The 17,281-nt window shown below is 39.1% G+C and overlaps 1 protein-coding gene across 1 annotated transcript in view; it reads right to left on the reverse strand.

The window, feature by feature from the left end:
* PCSK2 (proprotein convertase subtilisin/kexin type 2) overlaps nucleotides 1-17,281 on the reverse strand; it is a 128,220-nt gene that overhangs the window by 22,375 nt on the left and 88,564 nt on the right. Inside the window, exons 6-8 of the mRNA XM_083369589.1 lie at nucleotides 15,498-15,574; nucleotides 10,093-10,181; nucleotides 8,271-8,446 (exon numbers count right to left, since the gene is read on the reverse strand). Of these exons, the coding sequence (XP_083225715.1) occupies nucleotides 8,271-8,446; nucleotides 10,093-10,181; nucleotides 15,498-15,574 (342 nt within the window). The remainder of the gene's footprint in view (nucleotides 1-8,270; nucleotides 8,447-10,092; nucleotides 10,182-15,497; nucleotides 15,575-17,281) is intronic.

The raw sequence follows: 17,281 nt of genomic DNA on the forward strand, positions 1-17,281 counted from the left end.
TGACAAATTGACCACACTGGCACACAAGACATTTATGAGCTAAGGAGAATAGGACAAGAAAATCCTGCTGATGACGTTACCTAGTTTGGTAATGAAACAGTCAGAAAATATATTAAAACATGCTTGGAGAAAAATCTAAAACCTGAGCTACAAGTATTTTCTATTATTTCAAAATGATGAATCTAAACCCATAGCTCAGTATATGATTGGTAATGCAAAATAAACTTCAGTGTACTCTATTTAACTGAAAATTAGCTAAGGAATTCATTATTGATCTGTTTTACCTGTTATGGATGGTCTCTAGTGGATAGTTCAAAATAGACCTGAAATAATTACACCCTTTTCAATTATTACCTCATCAATCACTTCCTCCATCTTCATTTCTCCAGTAGTTCCAAGTATGATTAAGTTATAATTAGCTTTTCAGATAAAGGATTATTTTCAAATACAGATAATCCATATGAGGATATCTTGGAAGCTGGATTGACTGACCTACAAGATACCTGGAAAGGAAGAGACTATCTCAAGAAATAGAAAGCACTGCTTCCTAGTTAATTGATATTGTTAATTGATATGTTGGTTGTATCCACATGTGTGGTTTAATTTTTGTTGTTATAGACATTTTCATAGATCACAATTTTTATTGGTTATTTCCAGCTCAACTAACTGTATGCAGGTTGGTAATCCTATAGTATAAACTATGAAAGGTAAATTAAGTTGAGTTTCATAGGACTGTTTTGAAATTAAGCATGCAGATAACTGGAACTTTAATTACTTGATGACAATCCCCAACTAGAGAACCTCAATTATTGGCTGTGGTTATTTTATGTAAACTGCTTCCAAACTAATCTGAAAATTGAGGTGTTAAAATGGTGAGTTGCAATGGAGATTCACTGTAAACTTGCCATAAATTATGAAAAGGACCCTGGAAGACTTAACATCGCTGGGAAATTTGTATATAATTTGAGTTGTCACTTGTCTGGGTAAGATCTGTGCAAATATTGAAATTTAGTAAAGATAGCAAAAGAGGGCAATATTAAAGATATTCAGAGAAGGCAGTGTACAAACAAGGAAGCAATATAAGACTGAATCTTGATTTCTATTACTTGATATGAAGCCCTGCAGGGTTAGGGCAATTTAAGATACGTTGAATTGTACATTCAACTAGACTGCCTAAAATAATTCAGATTGACATTATTCCAGATTTCCAGCAACCATTTCTATTTTCTTTTGAACCACACTAAAGCAAGCCAGATGAAGGGGGGTCTGATAATAATGAATATGAAATTGAATTGCTGCAAGACAGAATGTATTTTGAAGGTCATGCTTCCAATCTATAATATTTTCCTTTCTTGCAATTTTCATACTGCCTAAGCTTTCAGCTAGAACATCTTAGCAGGGGGTGCTAATTATCTGTTTTTTGGCAGCAATCATTGACTGTTTTCCAAAGAAAAGAAAAACCTTGGATGCTTCCCTACATAATTCAAAGTCTGAAAATAGAATGAAGCAAGGGACAAAGAGGAACCCGAGAAAGTACACAGCTATCTTGCTTCTGGTGTTGTTTAAATATAGGCAATGTTTTGCCTTCTGCTCTTTTAGAGGCAGATCCCCCAAAGTCCTAATCCTCAAATACCTTGCCAGGGGCATCTGGGAAGAGGGGCAGTGACAAGTGTGTGATTATGTCAACAACGTAACATACTGTTATCGTGGCATTGTCGTCATTTGTTATGGGGAAATGGATCAGAAATAATTAACAATGCCAGTCATATAACCTTGCACTGATGCATGGAGGGAGAAATCCAGAGGACTCATAAAGTTTCAGCTCAAGGCAAAGGATCAGGGTTTATGATGAAGAGGCACAACATTCTTTTGCTCTTGAATCAGGATATCTATATACTACAAAAACTCTTGTGTTATGTCCTTTACCTGGTGAAACGGTGCACCATAGGACAACAGTTTTCAATCCAAGATACCTCAAATGGGCTAACTTACAGAATGTGTTCAACACCTAAGACCCACGACTTCCGAGGAAATGAAACAGGAGTCATGGCTGTTTCAGTGCTACTGGCTGCTGGTGCACTACTGAACTGCTGCTATGGTCACATGGTCTTCGCTTTCAGTGTTCCATGGCAATTTCCCAGGAAGTCTCACAATGTCTCCCTCCTTCCCCCACCCCGCAGCAGCCATTTACCTGCCTGCTGGGAAGGGAAGGGATGTATCCCTGCACACCTTTCCCAGCCTATGTCACTCCCTGTGCACTACCCCTACCTGTGCAACCCCAGGCATCTTCCCTCCACTGGCTCCATGTGCCTTTCAAACCCACACAGCACCTCTTGCTCACTCCCACACACTGTTCCTGACCCACACTGCCCCCCCACTCTTTTCCTAAATTGTGGGGTATCTCTTGCACGCTCCCATGCAGCCTTCAGTCCTGCACTATCCCTGCATGCCTTCCCTGGCTGTGCAGTAACTCATGTGCACTCCCATGCAGCATTCCCAATCTATGCCTCTCCTGCATGACTATTCCAACACACACAACAGCTCTGGGCATCCCCCCACACCCTTCCTGACCCATGTCACCCCTCCCCCTTGCATGCATTCCTAACCAACATGGCACCTCTTCTGCACTTCCAAGCATACCCATCCAACCCATACCACCAACTGTGTGCCATTCCAAACCAATGTAGCACCTCTCAAATACCCCGTAACCTCACGCATATTTCTTGACTCTCACTGCCTCCTGCACACCCTAGTTGATCCACACAACAACACTCACATACCCCCATATACATTCCTGACCTATGCTGCCCATCCGTGCACCCCCTCCAACCTATGGAGCATCTCTGTGCACATCCACACACCTTTCTCAGCCTGTGCGGCATCTCTCATACATTCCAGGTAACATTCCTGAAAGACATCCCTTTGCTCCCTCCCCCATTTGTCAACAGGCACTTATCTGCCTTGAACTTGCAAGCTCCTGCTGGCTTCCTCATTGACTTTTTCTGTGCAAGCTTTGTACAAGCAAATTAAATGTGGTGAGAGGGAGGGATGGAGGGAGGGAGGGAGGGAAGGAGGGGAATGGAGGGAGGGAGGGAAGGAAGGAAGGAAGATAGGAAGGAAGGAAGGGGAAGGGAGGGAAGGAAGGAGGGGGAATGGAAGGAAGGAAGGAAGGAAGGAAGGAGAAATGGAGGGAGGAAGGAAGGAAGGAAGGGAGGGAGGGAGGGAGGGAGGGAGGGAGGGAGGGAGGGAGGGAGGGAAGGAGGGAGGAAAGGGAATGGAGGGAGGAAGGAAGGAAGGGGAATGGAGGGAGGGAGGAAGGGAGGAAGGAAGGAAGGAAGGAAGGAAGGAAGGAAGGAAGGAAGGAAGGAAGGAAGAGGGAGGGTAATTTCTGTTGCTTCCTGCCATCTTTTCACAAAGAAATCCAGTGAGGATGCTGACAGAAAATTGGAAGTTGCTCCCATTTCTACTGCCTTTTTTACCTGCGATCATTCTGTTTCTCTAAGTAAGGAAATAGCTCTGAAATGATAACCAAATAAGCTTCAAGTTGTTTAATAACTACTAAAAGTAGTGCTAAATGTTTTGCTATTGCAATTATCCTTCTCCAACATACGTATGAATTGCCTTTGGGAAATAACCTCTCTTACATGATTTAAGATGATTTTATTGTGTTTTTGGATCCATTTATATCTTAGCAAAAAAGCAAAGAAGATACACTACTTATGGTTCCTAAGAGATAATTAAGGGTCTTGCGAACCCTTAATGGAGTTTCCCCCTCCCCCACCCCATCCTCACTCTAAAGCAGGGGTCTTCAAACTCGGCCCTTTTATGACTCATGGACTTCAACTCCCAGAATTCCTCAGCCAGCGTGCCTGGCTGAGGAATTCTGGGAGTTGAAGTCCATGAGTCATAAAAGGGCCGAGTTTGAAGACCCTTGCTCTAAAGTATTGGTGAGCTGGAGTTGGTAAGACTGTATCATGAGTATTAACAGCTCCTCTCTCTAGCTGTCCTCATATTGTACTGTCAATAGCTTTGAAACTGAACTTAACCTGACAGATATTGGATGATGTTTCTCCAACACATGCATCTATAATTCAGTACACAATCTTCTTAGGATTTCTATTTCAGCTAGATATAACTGAAGCCATTGTTATTTTAAGACATATATATTTCCAGATATAAGCCCAGAACACATCACCCTAAGCCATGTTGGGTTTTACCATTGTTTGCCAAACAAGCCAAACATGATTGGGATCATATATTGCACCAAACCCAAACCAACAAAACTATCGATTCATTTGTTATATCCATATCAGTAGTAGAACATAGGAAGGACCCAAAAATCAGATCATTACCCCTACTCTGTATTTCCCATGTCATCATCCATCTTCACTATAAATCAGGTGGCTTTCGTCTAGCAAAGGTGTCCCCATGGACATTCCTATTGGCTCACCTATAGAGAATTGATTGTGTTGAACTGGACTATTTATGTTTTCCAGAGAGGTTTCCTCCAGAGAAGTTGAGGAGCAGAGCTAGAGGTCTATTGGCAGATGCTGCACAGAAGCTTCCCACACATGGCGGGAAAAGCAGGCAGTTGTGGGGAGGGAGGGAGGGCGGGCCCTGGAGAAAGGGAAAGACTTTATGGATTCAAGGAAACAACCTAGAATGGATGGGCTCTGCTCAACATGGGACAAGAGCAGATTTAGAAAAGGTTCTTAGTGACGAAGAGTTTCCTCCTCTGAAGAAAACTGTCTGTGGAGGGTTATCATATCTAAGGCTTTGTAATTTGGTGTACGGAGAAATTTTCGGACCACGGCCAATAAAAATAAGTCTATTTCAGAAACAACAATACATGCTAGTTGCATTTCCATTTTGCCGCATTCTTAGGCATATGCTGTAGAGATTTAGGACTCTCAATTTGTTTCTCATTTTAAAAACAAGAGCTAGGTGAGAAAGGGACACTTGAAAGCAAGTGTTCCTGATATAGCACTGCTTCTTTCCCCGATTAACCTCTCCCTGAAAACTCATTTAAAAAGCAAGCTGTGCTCTTTGTTTCAGAAGAAAATAAGTATCTTCTCTGTGCAATGCCTGAAATCGCAAACAAGGCAAGGAAAAGCATTCTCCCAGTTGCTCTATCGCAGGGGTGTCAAACTGCCGGCTTGGGGGCTGAATGTGTCACCAGGAAACTGCGCCCGCCCCATTGCCGGCAGTGGGGAAAAAGCTCCGATACGTTGCGCGATGTCACATGACGTCGCAAGTTTGACATGTCTGCTCTATCGTTAGTAGCATATGCCCTCATGGCAAGCAGAGGAACCAGTCTAGAGCAGGGGTCCCCAACCTTGGCAACTTTAAGACTTGTGGACTTCAACTCCCAGAATTCCCCAGCCAGCATGGCTGGCTGGGGAATTATGGAAGTTGAAGTCCACAAGTCTTAAAGTTGCCAAGGTTGGAGATCCCTGGTTTAGAGCATTCTGGCAGGAATATTTTGACCCCAGAGCTGGCTAATTAAAAGTACCCAGTGCTAATTTAGAAAACACAATCAGGAAAGAAGATTTAAGACAATATTGAATGACTTGCAGTGGCAAGCATATGTACGGATATTCACTGGAAGAAATTCTTAAATCCTAATTTTTAAGAACATTGGCTAAAATATGGTCAGTTTCTCTGGCAAGTGAATTCCACATGAGATTAGATTGGGATCAGAACAGTTGTAAGATTTTACTGAGAGGTTAGGTTTGCAGCCTATTAGAATGCAATCCAGACCAAGTACAGCCTTGGGCTAATTTGCTCTTAAGGAAGATAGCCACTTTTTAGTATGAACTCAACAAAATGCTGAATGAAGCGCCATAGAATTGCCGTTCAAAGTACACATTAGCAGTGATTTCCTTTCAATTAAACATATTATGCTAAGTGCAGTACATTTTCCTGTACCGATCTCTTCAATTACTACTCCTGCATTAATTTTCTGTTCATCAGTGTAATAATTGACATTATCAGGCTATTGGGGTAGTTACAATATTCCTTTTCCTTTCCAATTTTGATAACCTAAATAAAAATTAATATAAAAACTCTGATCCTTTAATAAAAAATGCAGCTCTCTCTGATAATTGATAAATTCCATAAGAATCCTGAAATACAAGTTTCTTTCATTCTAGTAAAAATAAAATACTGTATATTAAATGCTGCACTGATTCATCTAAGCTCAAGCTTTAAACACCACCTGAAATCTCCTAGCAGCTACCACAAAATGTGGGCATAAAAGGAAAGTCTTGCTAGAGTAAGTCAAACTCCTGTTGAGCCTTGGTGGAGCAGTGGGCTAATGCCTCCTTAAGTAACACCAGCTGCCTGCAATTAGTGCAGGTTCGCATCCCACCAGGCTCAAGGTTGACTCAGCCTTCCATCCTTCCGAGGTAGGTAAAATGAGGACCCAGATTGTTGGGGGCAATAAGCTGACTTTGTAATAATGCCGCTTGGGTGTGTGTGTGAAAGCCCTAATAAGCAGGCATATACATAGAATGAAGGATACTGCTAAGCTTGTAAGCCACCCTGAGTCTTCGGAGAAGGGCGGGATATAAATGGAATTAAAATAAAATAAATAAATAAATAATAAATAAATCCAATCTTGTGAAATCACATAATCCAGAATCAAATATTTTCAGGAAGCTCTCAATCTTGGACCAGACATCAATAATCTCTCCTACGGTGACTTCTCAGCAGCTGCTTTTTAAAGAAAATGATTGAAGAAATAGTGCTATTTATGGTCCAGCTGAGGCTGATTTAATGGGATGGTAGAGGCAACGTGGTGGGCTGAAGCAGGCTGTGGACAAGTGAAGACATAAAAGCAAACCGTAGCTCCATTCTTCAGTTTTCCCTTGCGCCTTGCATTTCCCTCAAGTTGCTCAGAGTAGCAGAGCCACCCAGAAGGTAACCCTCTTCTATATTAATCAATGGGTATACTGAGCTAACAAATGTTTTGAATAGGCAGGACCACCTAGCAGCCAATTCAGCTCTATGTTAGCGAGTGGGTAGTGGGGCTGAGAGAAATTCAAGTGTTCCAGTCTACCCATGAGCAAATAAATCCAGCTTCACTTCAGCTAAGGGATAGCCACTGAGTACACTGGATTGGTTGGATTTGGGGGTGGGAAAATCCTCCTAGAAGATAACACTGTGTTGGGTCAACAAGAAGAATTTTACAGGGAGATGTCTTTTGTATCTAAAACATTTTTTTTCTAGATACATAATTTTTGTCTACTTGAGGTTCTATAAGAATTTCATTTTGAATACATAGAAATCCATATACAAAGTCAACCAAAGTGTGTGAGGGACCAAAACTAGAGTCAAATTGGGCTCCCAAATTCCTTAAACAAGCCCTGAGGCTGATCCTTCATGAAGTTGTTGTGAACATCATCACAATACGTTTTAAGAGGAAAAAGCTAGGTAGAAATGTTTGAAAATAAATATGGTGGGAACAAATTGCCTAGCTTACCCATGTGTCATATAATGAAGTGTTTTTCTTTTTCTTAGCAGCACTTACAGTCCAAAGCTTCTCTCATAGAATTAGAAAACCTGGTCCCATAAGGTTTCTAACCACAAGGAACGGTCCTGTCCTTTTCCCTTGAATTAAATAGTTGGCCAATGAAGGCCTATCTCAGGTGTGAATATCATCTTGCTTCCTTCCTCTTGCACTACACACACACACACAATCACACACACATATTACACACACACACAAATTTTCTATATACATATACATACATGCGCACACACATATCTCCACAGGGCAAGAAGTCGCAGATGATTTGACATACATTGCAGTGATGTGACATAAACTTTGCCACTTTTGTAATTGCATTGTGATGTTGGGTAAGATCATGATGTCACAGTCAGGCACATTTCAACATTCTGTTGAAATCTCAGCTTGTTGCAGGACTCCCTCCCCTATTAAAGATATATGTGGGGGGAACAAACTAGAAAGCCTACTTACAACTTCCTGCTTTCTGGTGTGTAAAGTATCCAGATAGCAAAATCTCCGCTTTGTACTCATTATAACAGCCACCACTTAATGTTTATATGCCCTATTATTATTGAACTGGAACAACAGACTTTCCTATTGATAATTTATTATACTTTCATCTGTCCTTCAAAAGAAAGGTCTTCTGATAAGGTAATGTTTATAGGCAATTTGTTCTCTTCTACAATATAAGTGACTTTCATTGAAGTGTGATATTACAGCAATATAATAGGGTGGGGGGGAATGTAAAACAAAGCACTACCTTATTTACTCCATCTGCCATGGCTTGTAAGGTTAGTTCTCTTGGCCCATCCACAGTTTTTCCATTATCAGTCGGACCCCAACTAGCACTATAAATATCAATTACTTGAGGCATGTGGCTGATAGAAGAAGCCTCTATAATGTCAGTCATAAATGGCTGATCCAACATTCGGATACCTGCAGATTTCATCAATATATATATTGATGAAGAGAGAGAGAAAGAATGGGTTTTTTTTTAAAAAAAATCAAACAAATTTATAATAATATTTCCCAACAGGGGATTTCCACACCCAGAATTTAAAGCCTAGCATATGTTATAACATCTTTTTTTTTTAGAAAGTCTGGTATAAAAATTCAGATCATGATTTGATTTTTTTCCTGCCACAAAACATAATTAACATCCAGAATCAAGCAAATGCAAATGCAGTGATTCTTTCATGAAATGTGCCAACAGTTTTGGAATGCAAGATTAATTTTTGCAAGTTCAATATTGTGGACTATTTAATTCACCCAAATCTAAGCAGGCTTTGATTTCATGTATCTAAATAGAAAATGTACATGGCAGTAGATAGAAAGTTGAAAAGTTGAAACAAAAGGGTTTTATTAAAATTGTTAGATCAAGTACATTACATAAATACCAAGTCAATTCTTTCATCTTAATACCAGTATGAATAACAGCCAAAGTTACTGTTCTTGTTCTTATTCTTTTCAACTGATATTTGTAGGAAATGATAAGATACAGAGAAAATTCTAGACAGTAACATTATAATCTGAAACAAACTATAATATTAAAATTCCTCAGCTAATTTTTTTTTATAAAAAATATTCCTTAATGTGATAAACAAACTCATCATAGAGAAGTATTTCTCCAGTTCCCTCCTCTAACTTGCTTCCTTTCTGAAATAAAAGTTTTAGAGTTCATTCTAGAATAAAATCTGAAATGACTCTTTCCATTTTTTCCCAAAACACTACTGAAACCATTTCCACTACAGGCTTGAAATGTGAAGAATAATTTGCAACCTTCCTGGATTTGAGTTAGTGATTTTTCACCAATATTTTAGTTAGTGACCACTTGATGGTGCTAGACCTCAACTGTAATCTTATCTAAGAGACTGTGGGTCTCTTTACCAAAAATGAATTCCCCCAAAGACTTTGACAAATCCAATATCGCTCATGCTACCACTCTGAGGGAACAAACATAACATTTCCTTCCTTCCTTCCTTCCTTCCTTCCTTCCTTCCTTCCTTCCTTCCTTCCTTCCTTCCTTCCTTCCTTCCTTCCTTCCTTCCTTTCCTTGTATTCTGACATATACTGTTCCTATTGCTTACAAACTGTGAGTAGTTTATAGTCCTTGTATATATGAATAAGCTTTTGAAAGTAGATATATCAACACAAGTATAAAATGATGAAATATTAACAAAAATAATAGTAACAAAGAATCAATGCCAGAAATAGTAATCAATAGCATTCCTGTAACAGGAGGAGTCTACATCAATTTGTCTCCATCTTGAAGCCCTGTGGTCAGCCTCTTTATCAGATGAGCTTCCTGCCAAGAATTATATGTTAGGAGTATTTTATGGTTTCATACATATAGTTCAGCAGTGTTCATCAACAAGGTACCAATAAAAATTCAGAAAGGAAGGGAAGTCAACAAAGAGGGCCAGTTCTATATATCCAAAAGACAAATGTACATACATTTGTTTTTTTCAAGTATAGCATGTTGGAAAATTTATACTGCAAATAATCTACTTCTCACACATCCTTTTTTAAAAAAATAAAAGAGTAATATGGCTAAGGAAGAAAATCTCTAGTTTAAGCCTTACCTGCTACCTTTGAATTATAAGCCACTCCAACTCCACAGATATTGTTGTTTGCTGCAGCAGACACTTCTCCAGCACATCGGGTTCCATGACTGTGGAGAAAGGTAGAAATTATAACCAAAGCTCATGGAAGCATCAAGAGGCATGTCCCATAGATGCTTTTTCCAAAAGGCAACTGGACTTCCTTGGTCTTTTTCTTGGAAAATATTTCACTTCTCATCCAAGAAGCTTCTTCAGTTTAGAACTTTGGATATCATGTTGCCTTTTGGGAAAAAAGTCTTTTGGGACGACCATGAGCTGGATGATTGAGACTCTCCAGACACATCAAGAAGCATGCTCCTTTGGGTATAGCCATAGATCATTTTAAGTGTTCCTTGTGCACACAACAGTTTAGATTGCTGTCCAGTTTTTGACAGACATTAAATGGAGCCGCTTCTTCCTAATACCATGAAGAATTATGAGTTTTGAACTCTGTGCAGCATTCTTTCTTCTTCCATCCAAACCACCAAGTATGGCTTTAAAGTAACTTAGAAGGTTCCTTGTTGAATTCTCACCAGAGGCCAAAGCAGAAGAAAGGTAACCGTAAAACTCATTCGCTGAATTAAGAAAACAAGAATGAGAGAGCAAGAATGATTGACACAGAAAGTCAGATAGTGGATATCATAGAGAATTGTACTGTACCACTCTGTGAAGAAGAAACAATAGCTACAATTATCGGACAATCAATTATTCTCTGGAAGTGAAACTGACGAAACTATAGCTTACAAAACTGCGCTAGAATAATAGTGTTTGTAGGTATGTGTGCACGTATCACATTTCAGTATAAAGTGGGCATTTGTCCAGGGTTGCCCATTCTTCCATTTGTACTTCCTTTCAGTCATTTGCAGAGAGGAGAAAAAAGTCACTATATAAATTGGGATATTGTCTGCCATTTTACTGGGCCCCAATATCTTTTCATTCTTTCCATTAAAGCTGTGGAGATGCCTAAATTTCCTTGATAAATAAGGGAAAAGAAAAGGAAACCAGGTTTTGCTATCTAATAAAGGAGTAATGGTGGTGGAGAGAATGTCCATGAAGAGAAGAGATCAGACACAAATAAAGGGAAATATCTTGCTTAGCTCCATCTCAGACCTGGGATGTTTTTGTGTCTCAGGACTTAATATTCTATCGTTCCCTTACTTCCTGGAGTCAGTGCTGTGCTGTGCCAATATTTTGATCATAAATATACGGTGGTGTTCACTAGCTTTTGCCACCAGGCCGCAGTATATTTATTCTGATTGCAAAGTGATGTGTCCCATTGTCATTGCTGAAGGGCATCCTAATAATCCTTCAAGGAAAAACACAGGCACGTTTCTGACTTTGCTGTCTTTGTTTTAATGTTTTTTTTCCCCATTGGACTTAAGTCAGGAAAGGCAAATGTTTATTTTCACTGAGCTCAATCAAAGCATTCTTAAAAAGTGCTCCTGCTGGTTTACAAATGTGGCATCGGTATTCAACAGGAAAACTGATGTTGTTCTGATAAGAGGTGTTCATTTTCTCTGGTACTGTCTGTTTATTTAGCTTTATTTTGATTTCCATTAGATTTATTTTCTTTTCCAACATTCAAAGTTTGCTTTGGGAGAAAAATTTCCCTCAGTAATGGGGGATTTGTTGAAAATAGCATTAAATGGCCAGAGATCCTGTGTTGCTAGGCATCTATTGTTCAGTATCTGTGTCCTGCGTACAAATGTGAGGCACTTTCTAGTGTTACATATATCTTACATAAGAATTTGTTTGGTGTAATAGATAAGAGAGCCAGTTTAGTGTGGTGATTCATTCATCAGGCTAGTAACTGGGAGACTGGGAACTCTGGTCCTGCATTAGGCACAAAACCACCTGGGTGACCTTGGACCAGTCACACACTCTTAGCCCTAGTAAGCATCCAAGGGAAACCACTTCCCAAAAAATCTTGTCCATTTGGACCTTCATCTTGACTTTATTTATTCCTCTCATGGATGTCCCTGGAACATTTGCAATGGCCGTATCAGTTAATTTTTAGTATGTGTCACATTAGGTATAAAAACAGGTAAATCTCAGTTCTGTTAAAGGAGCAAGTCTGGAATAAGAGAGAAAATAAATCGGGGGAAAAAGACAAATATATTGGGGCTGACAGGTGGATAGCTTGATTTCACCAATGGAATTCCCAGAGAAAAGATGGAGACAAGCAACCCCCCCCCCAAAAAAAAAAACCCAGCATACCCCCCTCCCATCTCCCTAACTTTTGGGTGCTGTCAATAGGATTGAGTCTGTTTAGTATTTGAACAGAAAATAATTGGTACCCAAAGGTTGGACTGACTATTAAGGCTGCATTTATACAGTAGCAGGCCCAGGACAAAGAAACAATGGGTAGTCCTTGACTTACAATCACAACTGAACCTAAAATTTCTGTCGTTAAGTGAGACATTGGTGAAGGGATTTTTGCTCCATTTTACAACATTTCTTGCCACAGTTGTTAAGTGAACCACTGCGGTTGATAAATTAGTAATCTGGTTGTTAAGTGAATCTGGCTTCCCCATTGACTTTGCTTGCCAGAAGGTTGCACCGCAGGACCCCGGGGCATAAGCATGAACCCCTTTGCCAAGCATCTAAATTTTGACCACATGATCATGCAAAGAGATGCTGCAAAGGTCATAACTGTGAAAAATGGTCACAGGTCACTCGTAACTTTGTGCTGGTGTAAATTTGAACGGTCACAAAAAGAACTGTTGTAAGTTGAGGACTATCTGTATTTTTTATTTATTTTATTTTTATTTTTATTCCATTTATATCCCGCCCTTCTCCGAAGACTCAGGGCGGCTTACAAGCTTAGCAGTAATGAGGTAGGTCAGATGAGGTAGGTCAGGTTGTCCATGTCTGCTGAATGTTTTTTTTATTACTTTCATGGAAAAGAAAGCATACGTTTGTGTAAATATTACCTTTCCCCCCCCCCTAAGAATAACAAGATCAGAACTTTAACAAATAACAGATGATTGGCTCCTTCTTTTCTCTTTAGGAGATTGATTAAAAAAATATCTATGCAGTTTTTAATTAATTTGGCCTTTAGCCACTACCTCCCAGCCATTATCCACTAAATGTTGCATGAAAACGTAAGAAAGATGTTTCCAGTCTTTCTGCAATAGGTGACCGGAGAAGATAAATGAATTGAAGAGGTTCCTGCCACCTTCTCTTGAAGGCAAAGATACCCTTTGGTTTGCAAGCTTCTGATTTATCCAGGGGGAAAATATTCATGCTAGAAGAGAATGTTTCTAAGTGCATGTTTATATTTCTTTGAAAAAAAGCTTTTTTTAAAAAAAAAGGAAAGAAGGGATAACATAAGCTTGGCCCAATTAAGTTAAGTGGATTTTATAGAAAGAGTGCTGAGCAAAATTAATGTGCCTTGCCAGAGTGCCCAGAGACCTAGGATTGAGATTCCAATGAAGCCTAAATCCATAGACTCCCTTTTAGTGTTCTTACTTTGTAAGCAATTATAGATCAAATGCACCTTCCCTTGGCAGTCTGGTGAAATTCAAAAGTAAACAGACTGTGCTCAATACAGAAATTAAAACTGATTGCAGACATAGATTTGACCCAGGTATTCCATGTGAGATTCATTCTTTCTTTCTTTCTTTCTTTCTTTCTTTCTTTCTTTCTTTCTTTCTTTCTTTCTTTCTTTCTTTCTTTCTTTCTTTCTCTCTTTCTCTCTTTCTTTCTCTCTTTCTTTCTCTCTCTCTTTCTTTCTTTCTTTTTTCTTTCTCTTTTTTCTTTCTTTCTTTTTCTTTTTTGCAAAAAGGGAGATCCTTGGCTACAAACCTTACTAGGCAAGCCCAAAGCTTTATGTAACGGAGGCACAAATGCTGCTTTTCTTCTCATCCTACCAATACTGTAGTGCAATATCTGGTTTCAGTTCTCACCATGGATATCAAATCACATAAACATCTATTTTTCCTAATCCATTTTTTTTAAGAAGGGAAAGAAACATATGATCTGTCAGTCTCCAGCAGCTCCTACATGAATTATGAAATGGTGACTGGATTTATCCATAGCATTAAGCCATGAGTTGTCTCAAAGGTGCTCTTTCAAAAGGCAACTGGAGTGTGTTTTTTTTATTCCTTGAGGAAGAAGACATTTCACTTCTCATCCAAGAAGCTTCATCAGTCTTGACTGGATTTATTTATTTATTTTTATTTTATTTTAATTCCATTTATATCCCGCCCTTCTCTGAAGACTCAGGGTGGCTTACAAGCTTAGCAGTAGCCTTCATTCTATGTATATGCCTGCTTATTAGGGCTTTCACACACACCCCAAGCGACATTATTACAAAGTCAGCTTAATTGCCCCCAACAATCTGGGTCCTCATTTTACCTACCTCGGAAGGATGGAAGGCTGAGTCAACCTTGAGCCCAGTGGGATGCGAACCTGCACTAATTGCAGGCAGCTGGTGTTACTTAAGGAGGCATTAGGATTGGGGTGGTGGTGGTGGAAGGGTTAGTTCAAAACTAATCCTTCCCTTCCCTTCCCTCCACCATTGCAGTCAGAACTGATGAAGCTTCTTGGGCGAGAAGCAAAATGTCTTCTTCCTCAAGGAAAAAACACAGTCCAGTTGCCTTATGAAAGAGCACCTTTGAGACCACCATGACCTGGATGACTGAGAATCTCCATAGACATCAAGCCATGAGTTTTTGATTAAACCATACTAGCTGGATTCACACCATACATTAAGCTATAATGCAGAGAGTTCACAATGGCTGAGTTCAGACACAAGCCACATGATAATGGTTCTATGAATCTTGACTTGAACATTGACTTCAATTTCCAACTGGTGGGACAATATTGGAAGAAGGATAGTTTGCCCACTATAGAAGAATGGGTGTTTAAAGTTTCGAATCTTGCAGAAATGTCTAAGATTTCTGCTTACTTGAAAGATCATTCACAGGAAAGATATACTTCAGTTTGGAGGAGATGGATAGATTATATTCAGATCAAATATGGGACTAAAAAGTTCCATTTAGCTTATGAGTAGATTTTAGTGGGATATTGTTATTGGTACTTCGTATGTAGTTATGTTAAAGGGGAGTTAAAGCACATTATGAATTTGGTTAATTGTATATTATGCATAATTTTTATTTAGAATATGATTATTATAACTATAATCCTGTATTTAGCTCTGGGAAGTGGGGGGGAAGTGGGCGGGTTTGGGGTGGGGGGGATTTGGGGATATATTGTAAAATTTCGTTTTTGTAAAACTCTTTAATAAAAAAACATTGACTTCATAAAATATGTAGTTTGTAGAGGTTGTGAAACAGTGGTCTTGAGCTATTCCTCCAGGTGAGTAGAAGTCTGAATGGGGTGAAAAATTCCTGATAAGCAAAGGATTTGAATCAATTTCTTACCTGTTAAACCAATCATCTGTGTAGCGAGGATATGGATATGGATCATTGCTGCTAAAATCATAGCTGGCTTGAGCATTCTGGGAAACACAAATAATAGTAAAAATGGTTTATGCCACATATATGACTGATTGCAGTCAAGAAAAGCATGAATAGTTAAGAAACTTATTTTCAGCTTGAGTATAATTTGTATTTCATGTGGCCCAATATATATACCTGACAGGTTGTTTTTCTTACTCATCTGACTATTCATTCATTTAGAGATAGCTTTTTAAATTATTATTAAACAGAAAGAGAGAGACACAAAGAGAGGTGATATATACTAGAAAGCAAAACATCATCTGTTAACATAACGTTTAGTTAGAAGAATTCCTTTGGGTCCTATAGTAAATCCCACAAACATTTTAGAAGATAACCAAACCTCAGTAGCAGCATCCATACTTTGCATGCCATTATTCTGTCCTATTTGTTTCTCCAAGGACAGAATCAGAGAAAGAATTATTTATTAGCCTGCTGCCTCAAGCCCTATATTTCATGGCAGACTAGGTTGGCTAAGGTTGGCAAAGGAGCCTGGCACAAGAGGTATCTTCCTTTCGATACTCATCCATGACTGAATCCATCTGGACCTGTCACCTGTCTACTTTTGTCAGGGCACTAATGGGGTCAGCATTTTCCTTCCTGTCTGTCTTACTCCAAAAGGGTCAAATCTTTCCCTTCCCCTCTTTTCTGAATACCCTCCATTACAGGGCCTACAAAGAATGAGCCCATCAGCTTTTCCAAAGTGATTGTAGTGACATAAACAATGGAGAAAACAAATGATCAAATATGTATAATTACATTTATACATTTGATTTCATTAGAGGGAGAAGGGTTTGTGAATAAGGAATTAAAAAGGAACCCATGTATTATTCATAGTAAGAATTTCAGCAGACTAGAGGAAATTAAATCCACCTCTAATTTGCTGGAATTCTCCTCTTAATAAATGACACATTTGTGCCAAATCCAAGCTCTTAGTTCATAAATTACTCCCAGACCTTCCTGTTCTCAATTAAGGTGTGTGGCTTTTGCCCATTTGGGAAAGTCTTTGTAATTTTCCCATTCTAGGCCGTTCTTTGCCCTATTTCTTGTATTTTTTGGATAGCTGGTTAGAGTTTCATTAAGACATTTGGATGATTTTAATACAGAAATTGACAATGTGGTACATATGGACATTTCCCTTGGTGGATGGCAGGCTCCTTGCTCCATCATGGTCCATGTTCAGCTTGGTTTCCCACTGGGATATTTCACAAAGGTAGCCTTGGTGTCCTTATCAGGGATGACAACCATAGTCTGCTACCATGTTGATTCTAGGGAAATCATTAACAGTGGGATACTATGACTAAACGGGTTGGAAGATGGAAACCCAAATGTTATGATGTTTCCAATTTTATGAGCAGGATAGCAATCAGGAGGTGACCATGAGAGTTTTTGGTCTGATATCATGATACTTGAATAGGGTATTTACTACTAAATAAAAAACACTAAAAACAAGAAGAAATACAACAATAAAAAATGAAGAATAAAAGATGAAGATGACAAAAAAAAACCCCAGACAGGAATGAAAAAAACAAACCCACACAATTCAATCACAATCTTGAAATCATTGGGAATGGCCACCCAGAGATCTGGTGTAGTCCACATGAACATAACCCTCATTTCTATCTTTCCTTTCTACTTATTCAAGAGATACTTTCCATAGGCCATTCCATAGCAGTGATGAACTGAGTGAAGACCAAGAAATGGAAGTT

Source organism: Vipera ursinii, assembly GCF_947247035.1.
Source record: "Vipera ursinii genome assembly, chromosome: 1".
Taxonomy (NCBI): Eukaryota; Metazoa; Chordata; class Lepidosauria; order Squamata; family Viperidae; genus Vipera; species Vipera ursinii.